The following is a 15,996-nucleotide window of genomic DNA, read 5'->3' as shown; positions in this document are numbered from 1 at the left end:
AAGTTTTGTTTTTTACAAGAAATGATAAAAGAAAAAAATGCAATTTCAATATCTTCCTAATAACTAAACCAGATATGGAGGTTTTGTGCGTAAAATGAGGAAAAATTTAAAAGTTTTGAAAATATTTCAAGTAATTAATAAAAATGTTCATTAATAATTCTACAAACCGTAACAAGATTAGAATGCAAGTTTTTTCATATTCATAATAGTATTAGGACAATAGCTGAATATTTATTTATTTATTCAGACTTAGTAGCCATTAAATAATTTCTATAGTAATTAATATTTAATGAAATCAATGTTGTAAAAAGTTGCAGCATTTTCTGAGAAATTCACAAACAGAAAATCAACATTGGCATGAAGTTTAAGCACAAAATTGATTAATTTGAAGAATAAGCACTAAATAAAATATAGAAATCAAACTTACATAAGAAGAAAAAAAAAAACAAAAAAAAATATGGAAGTTTATTTTATGTTTAACGAATGTTGGAAACCAGTTTTTTACACAAGTTTTACAATGAATTTTTGGCTTTGCGAGGAAACATTATTATGCGTAAGAATAAACAAACAATATAATGCGTAAGAAGCTTTACAAATTTAATTTTTTGTCAGTTAATACTATAATTAGAAATCATTTGAAAGATGTGGCTGAATTCTAATTTAATTACTTTTTTAGATTTCTTGAAAGAAAGAGGGGTTGTGAGGAGTCCCAACTCAAAAATGTGAACACATATTGTTCGTTTTAATAATAAAATAATGTTTGATTAAAGTGTTAAGACATAACATTAGGGGTACAACGTGTCATTGATGTTTATCATGTCCTCAAGATGCTGGTTACCTTGCACAACATTGCAGAAATTACTTTCTTACTGCATCGTTAAAGTTCAAATTAATTATTGATTTGGTGAAGAATTAGCTTAGTTATCTAAGCTATTCAAGAAGCAACCACCGGCAGTTGTTTGCACCAGTCCTTAATGGCTAACAGTGAGGAATACTTATTTCCAAAACCTCCATATACTCTTTAAGAATCTGTTAAAGATGTGTGGTATCTTTGATGATGTTGAATGTGTTAACAAGCGTGCAAATAGAGGAAGGTTTTTTTTTAACACAAATATTTTTTAAAAAAATAAAATAAAGGATAATGATATTGTTGTAAACAAAAGGAAGAGGGACAGTAAACATGAGGGTAGTGTCGGAGATCAATGTTTGTGCCTTTACCACAGTAATGCTGTCCCGGCTGCACGGGCTGCGGCTGAGGAGGTCCAGCTTGGCCGGCCGCATGATGGTGTCTGTCCCAGGCGGCCTGCGGCTGGCGGCCACCCCCCACCACTGTCATACCTGCGCACCATAGAGACACCTATACACTCAACTATATTCTTCTCAGAAGAGCAACAATCTCAGAGACCCCATAATGGTACTATTTAACTTTAATAAGAGTAATATTTAATTTTTTTGAAATGGATAAAACATCCAACTATAACTAGGACCCGCGGATGGGGGGTGGAAGCTCATACTGTACTATTAACATCTCTCTAAAGACTAAAAACTTGGCTGTAAGTGAACCTTCCACTTGCAAGCCCAAGCTCATAACCTAAACCAAACCAACCCACCCTGTTTGGTTTTTAATATTTCAATATTCCATTTTAATGGCAAAGAAGATTTAAAATTCCTAACGAAAACAAAAAATTCCCTAACGTTTTTTCATTATTTTGAACATTTCAGAATGTTCTAGTCAGTTTTCGATGCAAATGATATTGACATATCAAAGTTAGTTCAGATCATTTGGAATTCGTCATATATGATTTTCTGTGTATTGAACAAAAATGATCTACCCTGAAGACAGATACTACGGAGGAGATTAGCTAGGTAATTAGCGTACTGGATTCCCATGCGAAGAACCCGGGTTCGAATACAGATCTACCCTTAATTTTTCTCTTCCTAGGAGCTTCCTACAGATCACCGTCCGGTGAACAAAGAACTCTGTCCAGAGGCATAACCTGCACTGAAAAAGACTCCGGGCGCCATTCCCTTCAGATGTTGTCGCGCCTTAAATTGTAAACAAAAAGAATGATACACTTGTTAAAGTAGGTTCTTTCTGTGAAGCTAATACATATTTAATAAATAATACATATATTTATTTATATGCGGAAAGAGAAAGGACAAATTTGCCAAATACGTAATTTCTATGAATTTGTTTAAAGTACATTATTTTTCAGCTCAGCTAACAGAAACTAAGACTAATGAAAGAAACCAGCGCAAATGCTAAGTAAATTCTAGGAAAATCAACCAAAATAAGGATCGTCTAACCCGAAAATTGAGTTTTTATATTAGATAAATATTCAGGAGCAGCGCAAGAACCCAGGAGATCCTAAAGCAGGGGTCCCCAAACTACGGCCCGCGGGCCACATGCGGCCCCCTGAGGACATTTATCCGGCCACCGCCGCACTTTCAGAAGGAGCATCTCTTTCATTGGTGGTCAGTGAGAGGAGCACTATACGAGGTGTGTTCAAAAAATAAGGTGAATTTTCATTTTTCTCAAAAAATATTTATTTATTCATCGATTTTTATTTGGTCTCCTTCAAAGTAGTCCCCCTCAGATATAATAGATTTGTGCCAGCGTTTTTTCCAATCCTCGAAACAGTTCTGATATGCACTTTTTGGTATGTCCTTGAGCTCTCTCAGCGATTCGGTTTTTATCTCCTTAATCGTCGCAAAACGCCGTCCTTTCATGGGTCTCTTCAATTTTGGGAACAGGAAAAAGTCACAGGGCGCCAAATCTGGTGAATACGGTGGCTGAGGCATGATAATGTCATTCAACAATTCCTGAGCGATGCTCATGCGACGGTTTTTTTTTTATCAAAATTCAGCAATTTTGGAACGAACTTCGCTGCCACACGCTTCATGCCCAAAATTTCAGAAAAAATTGCATGACATGTGCCAACCGATATGCCGACATCCTCAGCAACTTCTCTAATTGTGATTCGACGAGTCTTCATGACAATTTTCTTTACTTTCTTAACATTTTCATCGGTTGTTGATGTACTGGGGCGTCCAGGGCGAGCGTCGTCATTCGCATCTTCTCGACCTTCTGTGAAAAGCTTGTAACACTTGTAAACCTTTTTTTGACCCAGAGTACTCTCACCGTACGCCACTGTCAACATTTCAAGTGTTTTTGAGCACTTAATTCCATTTTTTACATAAAATTTGATGCAACTTCGTTGATCCATTTTTTTCGACAGAAGAAAATCGCCGAACTCGCAAAACACTTGCCTTATTTATGCCTCTAACATACAAACTAAACATGCTATATAGCTACAACTTTGAAAATATGTTCGAGACAAGTGTACCAACATAAAAAAAAAAAACATTCGTAATTCGAATGTACGTAGCCCGCGAAATTTGAAAATTCACCTTATTTATTGAACACACCTCGTATGTGGCGGTGCCGCAAAGCGCTGCGTCGCTCATGTACAGTACTTCTTCCGATGACACGGAATGCACGCGTCACGGCTCCGAAAAATAACAGCCAGAAGTAGGAAGAAAGGCAAAGCACTATAACTAAACCGGAAATTGACCATCTCATTAGCCAAAAGCAGGCCCATAGTTCCCACAGAAATACTGGGCAGTTTGGTGATTTAAATTTACTTGTTCTTTATTTTAAATATTTTATTTGTTCCGGTTTTTTTGTTGTTTTTTTTTACTTTAAAATAGTCTAAGGGACAGTGAACTGTAAAAAGTTTGGAGACCCCTGTCTTAAAGTCTTTTCTTAGACTGGATTAACATCACTTCATAAGGCTACAAGGCAACCGTCATTAGAAGTGACAGTAAGAATCAGATTTTTATAACCTAATGATCAAAGATTGACAAAAGCACTCCAGTATCATACAAGTGTTAGAGTGATTGCACAATATGGAGTTATGAGCATAAGAATAACAAAGGCAGCAGTGGTCCTTCATTAACTCATTTAAATATTTTTTTTAAAACGTCTAAAAATTAAGAAAAATAAATGATTTTAATTCAAACCCTTATTTTGCAACCAGATACTTTTAAAACATTTCTGATTGTCATAGAAAGCACTTTTTTTCACTAAAAATTAAGAAGAATTGCGCCTAGTTTATCACAGAATATGTACAATAAATGATGCACCTCTTGCTGCGGAGAAGAGAGAGACAATAACCAATAAGTGATAACATGAAGGATAACAGAAAATATGAGCATCTGGAATAAGGTAGGTTTCTTCTACGGTGAATTTGGACAAAGACTTCTCTCGACAAGTCCAGGAGGGAATCAAACGGAGATGGTGTTCGAAAGAACACGCATTGCCGCAGAATAACACTTTAGAGATAGTGGTAAGCCACACTTACTGCGACAATATTTATGTATACATAAATACCATTGTTAAAAAAAAAGAACTTTTAAGAACGATACTAAAATTGTTATGCTGCAGCTCACAACAGCCACTTGACTTTAAAACCTTACAATGTCTTATGTTATTCTGGTGACAATAAATAATAAATTTAATCAAATAAAAGAAAGTTTAGGTATTTCAAAAAGAAACTTTTGATTTTAAGTCACTTTTGTCGTACCAAAATTGTTCTTCAAATCGTACGACGAGTTTGCAAAGATACTTTAATTTAAATGCAAATATTTTGAAATCACAAACCACGCTAGTGGTTAATTAGGGGCCACGCTAATCTTTTCGGTATGGTTTCAATTTTAGTATATGTACCACCAAAACGAGTAATTTAATCACATTTATTTACCAAATATTTCAGTTCATAAGAAAAATAGAGAGTTCCTAACATGTTCGGGTCAATAAATATTTCGGAAACTCTCTGCATTCTCCAGGCTTATGCATATGCAGGCAGATATTTGCAATGTTAAACATTAGGCCTTGTTTTAACACAAACTAGAAAAAAAGAAGAAAAGCATTAATTCGTACCTTTGCAGTTTTCTGTATGTTAAAATATTATATTATAAAAATATATATTGCAATATTTTATTTATGATGCAGTGAAACAGAGTATGATTATCAGTACCAATTTCCTAAGCAATTCCACCGGTTCTGAAGACAAATGGGATACCTCGCACATTTCACCTCTAGGGGAAATACCAGTATATGAGGATAAAATAAATTTATAGGCCGACCTGAGACAAAGATGGGTATAGTTCCCATAACCAGTGTTAAGGGGACTGAATCAATACGCTGAAAAGCAAAGGTCCTAGGTTCTTGAAAGTCGGGACTACAATCACCTTATTTTGGTCTGAAAGTTAAAGCAATGCAGATCTATTATTTCTTGATTATTTATTAACAGACTCAAAAATGTTCGATATGAAATGTTATTTATTATTTTATTTAGACCAATTTTTCATAAAGTGAGTCTGTTTGTAAGCAACTTCGCTCAACTTCATATTTAAAAAAAAAATATAACATGATTAAATTAATTTGGGGTTACCATAATTAATTGGTTAACTTTAGAATTACAGTATTTAGAATATTTAAGTACTTAAATGTATGAAATTTTGGTCAATATCTAAGTTTTTAACAATCGTGAAAAGCTTGGAATTTTATTATTTTAATTTTTATCCATTTTTAGATATTGGGTATTAGGTTTTACAGAGAAGTTTACATTCAATACAAAAAATACTTGCATACTGCGTCATAGTCTGTAGAACGTTGCAGAAGTATAATTCAGAAGCCTTATGTATTAATCTCTGAAGATATATTATAAATAATAGTAATAATAAGCTATATATAGAAGCAAATTTTTTCAATGGTATAAACTGATCAGAGTCCCTTTCTCAAACCAACTATAAATCTATCTCATATTATTTCCAAGGATCATCATCCCAGCATAAAGAACACCTTTGAGGTTAAGCCACGCATTCTTCAACTCCTGTCAGGTTTTAACAGGCACTTTTTGAACAGTCCTACTTCAAGCAGTCTCTAGAAATCTTAAAAAATTGTCATACAGGAAAGTTCAAAGAACACTTTTTTTTTACAGTATCAACAGCGTTATTTAAAAATTATACGCCAGGTACAGTGTTAGCGGTGTTGATCTGCAAGAGGTCGTCGTAGCAGTACAGTTCATATCATTCTTGCAGTCTTTCCCTCGCTTTCACCGACTTACCACCTTCAACTCTCAGTTAAAGTCAACAATCGAATGAGCCAATTCAGTCTTTATAGTTCTATTAATTTTCCAACTTAAGACGTTTCGGGACTCTCAGGATCCCTCTGCATCTTTAGAGCTTAATAAACTCTATTAAGGTTACTCTATGAAGGTAACCAAAACTATTTATAATCAAACTTATGGTTCTAAGGGAGTAAATTAATTATACAATGTTAAGTATTATATATAATAATAAGAACATTATTAGAACAACCACACTGGTCCCTGAAAACATGCTGATGCCTGCTTCTTTCACTATTTCTTTTTAATTGCTACCGAAAATATTTTTTGTTTTTTAAAAAAACAAAAATTGAACAAAATATGCATTAATGTTAACTATTTCCAGGTAGAAGTTTTTTATTTTTTTAAACTTTATAAATAGAACTGATCATAGTACAATTTCCCAACAATCAACAGAAAAAATCAAAACACTACATTCTGCCAGTATAAACGGACATTCCGCTTTTCAAGGCTGGCCGTCTAATTTACAATATCATAAACAACTGTCACCTCACGTTTTGCTTCACACAAATCAAAACTTTGTCCTAGAAATATTTTTTTTTGTTTTATATTTTTATAAATAATAATTTTTTTAAAAATTCCGCTGTTGCATGCAGCTTCTGGATATTGTAATCCAATGGGTTCCTAGCACTGTACGCCATGCACCTTCACTGTTCAATAGGGACACAATACACTTACACTACATACACATAAATAAGCCCACCTAGGCACATACACTACACACCAAAGGGCAACCTTTCCCTTGGAGATAGCTCCGGTTAAGGGAGTAAACCCTTTAATAAATCCAAGTTCCTCCAATGTATCGGTTGGTTGGACTGGACGTAGGGTTGACAATCCTACCCTACAAAACCTCAGTTCGTTTCAAAACCTCAGTTGAAAAATTGAGGAGGCCTAAGGCCTCCATGGGCTGATAATACCAAGGAAGAAAGATTGAAGAATATTTTTTACATTTAATAAATATTATATCATTATCTAAAGTCCATTATAAACGGATTGTATTTTTCTATAATATGATCTTCAGTAGCTGATTGGTCGGTAGAGAATTTGATTTCAACAACATTTTCGTCTAAAGTACAATTGTTTAAAATTTAGACTATTCGATCTCCAACAGTCGAGCTGTTACACTTCCTCACTAATTGAGACAAATTATAGACATTTTTCGGCAGATTTTGCGAAGAAAATGTTAGACCAGAGTACGTACACCTTCCATCGATGTGTGACGTTATACTGGTCAAGATATTTTGCGAGTTTTAACTAATCATGTCCATCGAGGGCATGTCTGGTGCGGCAAGATCAAATAATTTAGGCGACTACAGCCTTCACTTCATCACAGATGGATTACGGAAATAAATTGTTTAATAGAAGAAGAAATATTTTAAATATTTTAAAAACTTGAAGATCTTCAATTTTATTCTGTTTGTAAGAGAGAGTTAAGAGTTTACGGAGTTACAGTGGGCTGAAGACAAGGAGTGAGAAGCATAGTAAATACCCTTTAGAAAAAAAATATTGGGACAAACTACACCTTCTTCTGGACATATACATGAACAATAATAGTTTTACAAACCTAAAGGTCTTTCCAGCGTTTTACTAGGTGTTCTTACTACAGGCAAGGAAGATCTCTGCTTATTGCCCCGTCTAAACCCTGTTGAAGATGTTTCCACTTCTGACATTATGCCTGGATCATCGTCCAACAGCATACTAGGCGGAGGATAACCTCGAGGTTGAGGAGACTGTAAAAAAAACAAAAAGAAATCTTTAGAATTTCATCACAAATTTGTTTTAAGAATTTTAGAAAAGTCTCTCTATAAAATCAGGAATGCAAGAATTTTATTTTTAATTCTTACATTTCTAATAAGTTATTAGAATTTCATTATCTTATTCAAATTCACTATTTACAATTATTTAATTATTTTAAAATTGTAGAGAAAATGACCACTAAAACTCAAGAAAAAAAACATGCAGCAGTACTTAATTTTTAATCTGATTCCTTTTAGAGCAAATCTATTTCTGGTAATAATAACTTAACTTTTTGGCAGTAAAATAACATGAGTGATTCAACTATGTACGTTAAAGTAATTTTTACAAAGAAACTTCTTGCACTTTGACCTATATAAGTTAAGATCATACTTTTATTAAGATTTATACTTTTATTTATTTGTTTTGTTGGTCGAGATTTCGACCTGTGGACTACGTCAACTTTGTCAGAGAAGATAAAGTGATGGTTTTAAATGCTGGATCGATAACTATGTAAAGCTGAATATTATCCTAAATATCCAGTTGTAAAAGTGTTACTAAAAAATTAGTAACTGAGGATTGCAAGAAGGCAATTTGGTACCAATCTGAAAGAGGAATGTGTTCCTTAAGTCGGGGGAAAAAATAAATAAAAATAAGAATGAAACTGGCAACTATTTTTCATCTATCTTAGATGAATCAGTCATAATGAAGTTGAACAGTATTTTGCTATCATTAGAATAATTGCAAATCTCATGAAGTAAGGTAATCTGACCAGGGGCGGCTTAACCTATAGTGCAGGGTGTGCAATGCACACGGGCGCCGCGGCGCTCCCTGAGACAGCTAAGAGCATCGTCTTGGACCATCATGGTACAACAATGATATGACAGAAACGGCCAGCCAGCGCGGTGGCGGCAGTTATCAAACGCGAGCGCCCTATGGGCGGCTTCTTTTTCGAACATTTTGTTTCAACTCGAAATAAACCTTATTTCACGTATTTAAAGTTTAGAAGCGGCCAGACAGCGCGGCGCCGGTAGTGCGGCGGTGTCAAACGCGAGTGGCTCCTTTTTCGACCATTTTGTTCAACTTAAAATCAACCTTATTTCACGTAATTAAAGTTTATACACGCGTAAGGCGGCATTGCTATCAAAAGCACGTGCCGACGCCCGCCGGCACGCGTTTGATCAACAAGCCGACAATCATTGCGAATTCGGCTTTATTACAATGCAATAATGTTAAAAATTTCAATAGCAATTGACACACGTGGCATATTTTCAAAATAATATTTTGTAACGGCTTTTCTTTTGGTCTAATTGATATAAAAGGATTAGGTGATTAGCTTCAGCTATCACAATAATTGCGACTTTCACCCAGTCAAGATCTCAGAAGAAAGGCCGTAACTAATACCATACTGTAAGCTATACCTAATTATAAAATAGCTTGTTGGAATATGAAAAAACTTACTTGTTACGACGGCAAAGTTAATAGTTATAGCCGCGGGGGGGGGGGTCAGGCCTAGGGGGCGCCAGGGTTTCATTGCACACGGGCGCTACACGAGCTAGAGCCGCCCCTGAATCTGAGTGAACCTAGGACATCAATTGCTAGCTGCTTTAGAAATTTATTTTGAATTTATAGGTAACTTGTGTATATTTGGTTATCACCCCAGGATGGCTTTGCACAAGTTAGCACTGGCATAACCAAACTCCTCTATACAATAACATTTTAGTTGCAATAATCGATGTGAGAAGTCAAGAATGGAAATAATTTTCGACATACAGGGCTTTACCTTACTAACATTGATCATGGTTATGTGTGAAAGTCAACCCCGCTTATCTATCCAAGGTGACACCTAAAAATAAGTTACCTTTGAACTCTATGGTTGTCTTTCCATCAACCGTTATGATTTTAGTGACCATTGGTCTCCTCCGTTTAGTAAAGAAGATTGCCTTATAAGAAGGTATCACTATACAGTAGACTGTTATCAACAAAAAGGAATCATGACTTATCTTCCTTGTGCAGTTCTCTTAACGAATGAATGAAGTCATTCACTTTTAATAAAATCTTTCAAATAAATAACGAATAAAGGGTTAAATTTTGTATATATAAATCTTATTCGGAGTAATGTGTGTTCACTCCATTTATATACGATTTGAAAGAGGTTTTATTGGGCCGGAAGTTGAAAAGAGGACAGTGATAATGTAGTTTTTAAAATTCGTTTTAATTTAAATATATTTTTGAATATGCAATAAGGAAATTTGTTTGGAAGTAAAACGCACAGAGAGAATAAAGAGCGACGTAGTGAACTTACATATTCAAATTAATCTAAACTACTTAGCTACTCAAAATTACTTTGTGACTTTCTGATCAGGCTTATTATAAAACAAAAAGAAATGAAGAAATGAACCTGGAGAAATTTCTCAGACTGAAATTAATCTAGTGCATATTACGTCAGGCTTGTGCATCTGCTGAGAAATTCCATTAAGATTTTTTTTTAAAGTTCAAATGGTAATAAATAACAATGCAATCCATTGCAGTCGCTTTCTTTAGCACAGAATTGCAACTATTTCCAAGTGAAATCAATCTATCAATACAGGATAACAAAACAAATACGTTTTTTCAATTTATTCTTTAAAGAGCATCGCATATTGCACATAAATGTATTCAGTACTGTACTAAGAGATCGCGTAACATAATAAAGCGATTTCGTTGCACTATCTGTTAATATTACTTTTTTTAATGAATTTATATTATCTTTTAGTGCTCGTTAACTATTAATATCGGATTCGGTCAAAATAAAAAGAAAACAACTCTGTCTTTACGCCAACGTTTCGACAAATTTACTGTCTTCATCAGGGCGTGAGTCATGTGAGTTGGTTGAGATACAGGAAAAACTGTAAATTAACAGTTAAGTAAAGTAATCAGTAATGTTAACTCAACTAACTCACATAACAACGCCCTAAGGAAGACAATAAATTTGTCGAAACGTTGGCTTAAAGACGCGAGTTGATTTTATTATTTTGACCGAATCCTCTCTATTTTAATCCTAAATATTATTTTGTTTAATTTATAACGCGTCTTCATTGGCGCCTGAGAGCCTTCTCGGTGCTCCAACGGCTTCCAGCTGGTGTCCTCTCACTACAGAGAACATTGGCCATCAATGGACAGTGACTTCCTAGGAAGAAAAAATCTGAGGGTAGCTTCCCTGGATTTGAACCTAGTAATTAACTCAGGCTTCTTGGTACCATCGCGCTACCCAATGAATCCAATTCATCAATAGGGCATCTTATTAGATAAGAACAATTAATTAATCAAACTAGCTTAAGAAAGAATTTAAGAACTAAAGAATAAATTGGGAAAAATGAACGAAAAAGTCCTTAAATGAGGGACAAAGCTATTAGAAATTGCTAAAATATTCTTTAAAAAAAATCAGGTTATAATTAGTCGCAAAGAACTTATACTAATCCGTTGCAAACGGCAATCTTAAGAATATCTTTAATGCAACGTTTGGTAAACTCGATGCTTCAGCAATTTCTTATCAATAGTTGATCTAATTTGTTTATTCAGCAGGAAAAATCAATTTAATGTTTATAAATAACAGCTCTAATGAGATAGTAAAAACATAATGTCATTGAATTTTTTTAAGTTGTCTATCAAATGAGGCTTTTCTACAATTTTAGGCAAATTTAAATAATAATATTATAGAAAACCTACCAATTTCCAAAACTTAATAAAACATTATTAAGCAAAGCAGTCGGAATGAAATTAGTTAAAACTCGAAAAAAGATGAAAAAATTTGTTACAATTTTTCAAAAATGAAATAATTTAAAGCCAAACATTTTCGAATCTGTTTTATTACCCTTGGCTAAAGTTAGCGCAAATTACTAATTTTTATTTTAATTATTTTTTTTTGTGAATTCCAAAAATGTAAGCTCTTATTTCCTCCATTAAGTATATTACAATACAAAAAAAATCAAAAAAGTTAGCAAACTGCAGCTTTTCATTTATGTACATCATTTTCAAAGAATACCATAATAATCACAGCCATCAAAAGGGTGCTACATTAAATCTTGTAGATGGCAATGGATTTCGTTTTGTAGCCACTTTCACTTGCTACCAACAAGCTACCAAGCTTTCAAAAAACCACTTTTGAAGCCTATCAAGTATTAAGTGGGAGAGAGAAAGAAAAAAACAATGGATCAATGAAGCATGCATGCTTTTTTTCTTGAATTCAGTATGTCGGATTTTCATTTTAGAATTGGTTCAAGTTCAATTGAAAAAAGATGCCTTAAAGTTACAAAGCTCTGTGTAAATGAAAATAATTGAAATAAGAGGTTATGGTCTGCCACAAGTCAAGTGATGTGTACATTAATTTCAACTAAGTATTACCACTCAACTTGTATACCCTCTAACTTTCAAGAGTCTATTTTGTAATTATTTAAATATAATCGATAATAATAGTTTCCAATATGATATAAAAATGATCAAATTTCATTATCTATAACAACTAATTCTATTTAAATAATTATATAATAAGATTAAAGCTCACCTTCCGCCTGTTTGATTTCGTTCCCATCTTATGTTGCCAATAATTAAAAGTGCAAACATACCAAATGCAGCCAATTATGTAGAGGAAAGCAAGAAACAGTAAATAGATTGGTTAGCAGGAAGGTTAATTAACTATGTTAAGATGTTAAAATTAACTAAATTAATCTACTGAACACAAAATGAATAAAATTAGGAAGATATTAATGTATTTATTAAACTTGAATACCAAGAATAAGAACTCATTTCATCCATTTCTAATAATAGGTATTATGGGTATTAGTTACTACCGTTAAAGAGTGAAACTGGATATTAATAGATTTCTTTACCCAAAAATTAAATTTTAAAGAATTCACAAATTATTAATAAATTTACATGATAGTGTGCACTTAATGCATTAAGACTTCACATTCCACACTGTGCTTTCTGATTTTATGGTGCCTTAGGTGTTCTTTAGAGACGAGCTCATTATTAATTACAATTTGTGCTTTGAACAATTGTAAATCTTATTCAGCAGTTTCACGTTAAGGCTATCACAGTTCATATTTCGCTTTCACAATTGATTCTTTAATTTCAAATAAATATAAATAAAATGAATTTAAGCAAGAAATACTTACCACGATAGAAAAGTATTTTCTTGTGTTTTCTCCCATTGCTTCTAAAATTCTTTGACGCAAGATTATATACCTACTAATTTTATTTTCAAAGATTTTTGTAAGGAATCAATCTATACTATTATAAAAGGAGAGAGTTGTTCTTCCAAATATGACTTCAATTTCCTTTTTTAAGTCGATTATTTCATCAATGTGTAAGATACTATTTTACTGAAGCGGCTCTAAAATGTCTATGTATTTAAGTTGAGTTGGAGTTTGAATTTGATGCGCTTTGACGTTTCCAGTAGAACTAAACCTTTACTTCACATTTTCATGAATAATTCTAATTCTCAAACACTTAGTGTACTGTTCATGGAATCATTGTTGAAAGCAGGAAGAAGCAAAGAATTTAAGATCCACAAAAAGGAAAATTGATCACTAAGGATCATAGAAGAGCAATCCTTCGGAGTTAAGACAGAAACTCCTGCATGCCGTTTCTTCTCTACTCACCACTTGCGCAGGTGACAATGAAATAACGAAGACTCCGTATAGGAAAGCTGCGCACCAAAATGCTGGAATGCTATTTTATTCAGCTACAATTTTGCAACAATTCCAATTCGCTTTAAGCCAATTACAGGAAACTATAGTGTTTTTCTGAGAAATATTGTTTGACCAAAATCAGCCACTTTTATTTGCAACATCACTTGAATTCAAGTCTCGAGTTGTTGGGCAGCAAGGTAATACGGATTTAAAACCAGTAGAACATGTTTTGGATGAGCTTTATGGGCGATTAAGGATGAAAAAATAATGCTCTGATAGCTTTGGCGAGAATTTGAAACAAATAACGAAGGTGGATGAGAAATTTGGGTGCTATATGAGCTTGAAGAAGGAGGCAGATATTCGGGCAAGATGTTTTTTTTGATCTGAAATGAAGCTCAATTTTTGGGACTTTCACAAATGCAGTTGTTACTCTTCTATGCGGGCAACTAAAGATGAATAGAAAAGAGTTTTCCTCGAACTGTGCCCAGCTTCCCGTAGATCCTGAGTTCCTCTTTCATCTTCATCTTCTAACTTTACAGAACTAAGTAAAGTAATGTAAAGTAAAGAAATCGCCTATTTTTTCAGGCGGGGCTTAACGGCCAACTACCAAATTAGGTGTTGTGGACGTCGCAAACATACTTTACTGTAAATTTCTTTTAATTAAAATCCAAGGCCTAAGACCGGGAATCGAACCCAGTACTAACTATTTCCACAGAACAAAACTATTTCCTCGGTCAATTCGCACAGTCCTTATAGTTGTGCTCATAGCGTCCATATCGGAAAAGTTATTCAACATTCTCCAGAAATAATTTCCGCAATGCCCACTGTTGGTAAGTCTCTGAAAAGGCTAGAAAGCAGAAATAACACCTACTACTGCGATTCTACCCGATACCACCGCCGAAAACATTACAAAAATTAAAATTAGAAATTTCAAAATAAATTTTGGTTTAATAATAATTATTAAACCAAAATTTGGAAAAAGCAAAATTATACTGCTGATAGCATTAACGATTAACTGTACATTACACCACATTATCTTACAACATCTTCAGTTTTAAAAACTGTCAAACAACATTAATGGTTAAAATTAATAAAAATCAAGTGTTTTTAGAAAATTTGCGGGAAAATAAAGTCTTACAAATGTAAGTAGAGTAGAAAGAGTCTCACCTCAAGGTCAATACTGCGCAGCGTAGGCGTGTACCTGTGGTCTACGGCGGTGGACAGGGTATGTCTGCGAAGCTCCATGTCCCTGGTACGGCTGGAGCGGGACCTGCTGCTACCTCCGCCTCCACCGCTACCGCCCGTGCCGCCTCCGCCGCCTCCATCCTCGTCCAGACGGCCTATACAGTCATTCATAAATTCTTTCACCATGTCTACTTTGCCACAAATAGTATCAATTAAATTTCATCAATAAATAGTTAATTTTGTTAGAAATTTGTATTTTTCAAATTAAGATTAGTTTAACTTTGAAAGCTTTCTGCCTTGACACTTTAAAAAAATAATACATCATTAACAATAAAAATATGTAGTTGAACTCTTTTTAATTCTTCTCGTTTTAATTTAAGTGCTAATATCTGAGTTATTTTCAGTGTATTACCTGAATAAGCTAGCATCGGCCACTTGGCTCAGAGAAGAATGATTTGACTATTCTGGACCCCTGGACGTACGGGGATTGAGAGGAATGCAAGAGATGGTGTATTAGCCAGGGAAGACTCTACAAAAGAGAACTATACACCGTCCTACTTGCTCCAGTTTGGTCGTACGGAATACAGCTCTACGGAAGCGCCAAAAAATCTAACATCAACCGACTTCAAACCTTACAGTCTAAACTTCTAAGAACAATAGTTAACGCTCCCTTCTACGTCACTAATCATACTGTAGACTCTGATCTAAATATTCCTCTCGTCTCTGAAATAGCCCAATCTCGATACACAAAACTCCACTCAAATCTACACAGTCATTACAACCCTCTGATCCTATGAACTGAATCACCTCCCCCCCCCCGTGTCGATATAACACGCCCATCAAATTGCCTATCAAGATATCTCTTTACATGCCTGATGGTGTTATATCGACACGGGGCACGATCCAGTGGCCACCTCTCTCACCGGCTTTGACACCTATGGACTATTTCCTTTGGGGATACCTGAAAAACAAGGTGATTATTCATAACTTTTTTCTTTCTTTCCTTATTTCTGCTTATCTAAAAGCATTTCTAAATCTAGGTGTATCAGAATCAAGCCGGAATTGCATCTGTAGATGAACTAAAGCAGAGAATAATAGATGCCTGTAAGTCGGTTAAATACGAATCTATTTCTTTGGCATTAAGGGACAATTGGCAAGAAAGAGCATGTCTATGCATCTCTAATGGTGGAGGAGCATGATCTGTAATATTAATG

At 34.3% G+C, this 15,996-nt stretch overlaps 1 protein-coding gene across 50 annotated transcripts in view; it reads right to left on the bottom strand.

Moving 5' to 3' along the window:
• Positions 1 to 15,996, bottom strand: part of LOC141450519 (coiled-coil domain-containing protein CG32809) — a 218,382-nt gene that overhangs the window by 139,774 nt on the left and 62,612 nt on the right. For 41 of the 50 annotated variants that reach the window (XR_012456151.1, XR_012456147.1, XR_012456156.1 and 38 more), the window contains 4 exons: positions 14,765 to 14,937; positions 12,469 to 12,495; positions 7,756 to 7,921; positions 1,219 to 1,338 (listed from right to left, as the gene is read on the bottom strand). Coding sequence is in view for 39 of the 50 variants with exons in the window: in XM_074121060.1 (XP_073977161.1) it covers positions 1,219 to 1,338; positions 7,756 to 7,921; positions 12,469 to 12,495; positions 14,765 to 14,937 (486 nt within the window). In the remaining 11 variants the exon portion in view is untranslated. The remainder of the gene's footprint in view (positions 1 to 1,218; positions 1,339 to 7,755; positions 7,922 to 12,468; positions 12,496 to 14,764; positions 14,938 to 15,996) is intronic. The other 9 variants (XM_074121041.1, XM_074121055.1, XM_074121051.1 and 6 more) reach the window with 3 other exon arrangements.

The sequence above is a fragment of the Rhodnius prolixus genome, unplaced genomic scaffold, assembly GCF_049639745.1.
Source record: "Rhodnius prolixus isolate KJV_2025 unplaced genomic scaffold, Rpr scaffold_2, whole genome shotgun sequence".
Taxonomy (NCBI): Eukaryota; Metazoa; Arthropoda; class Insecta; order Hemiptera; family Reduviidae; genus Rhodnius; species Rhodnius prolixus.
This window is presented reverse-complemented; position numbering and strand designations above follow the sequence as displayed.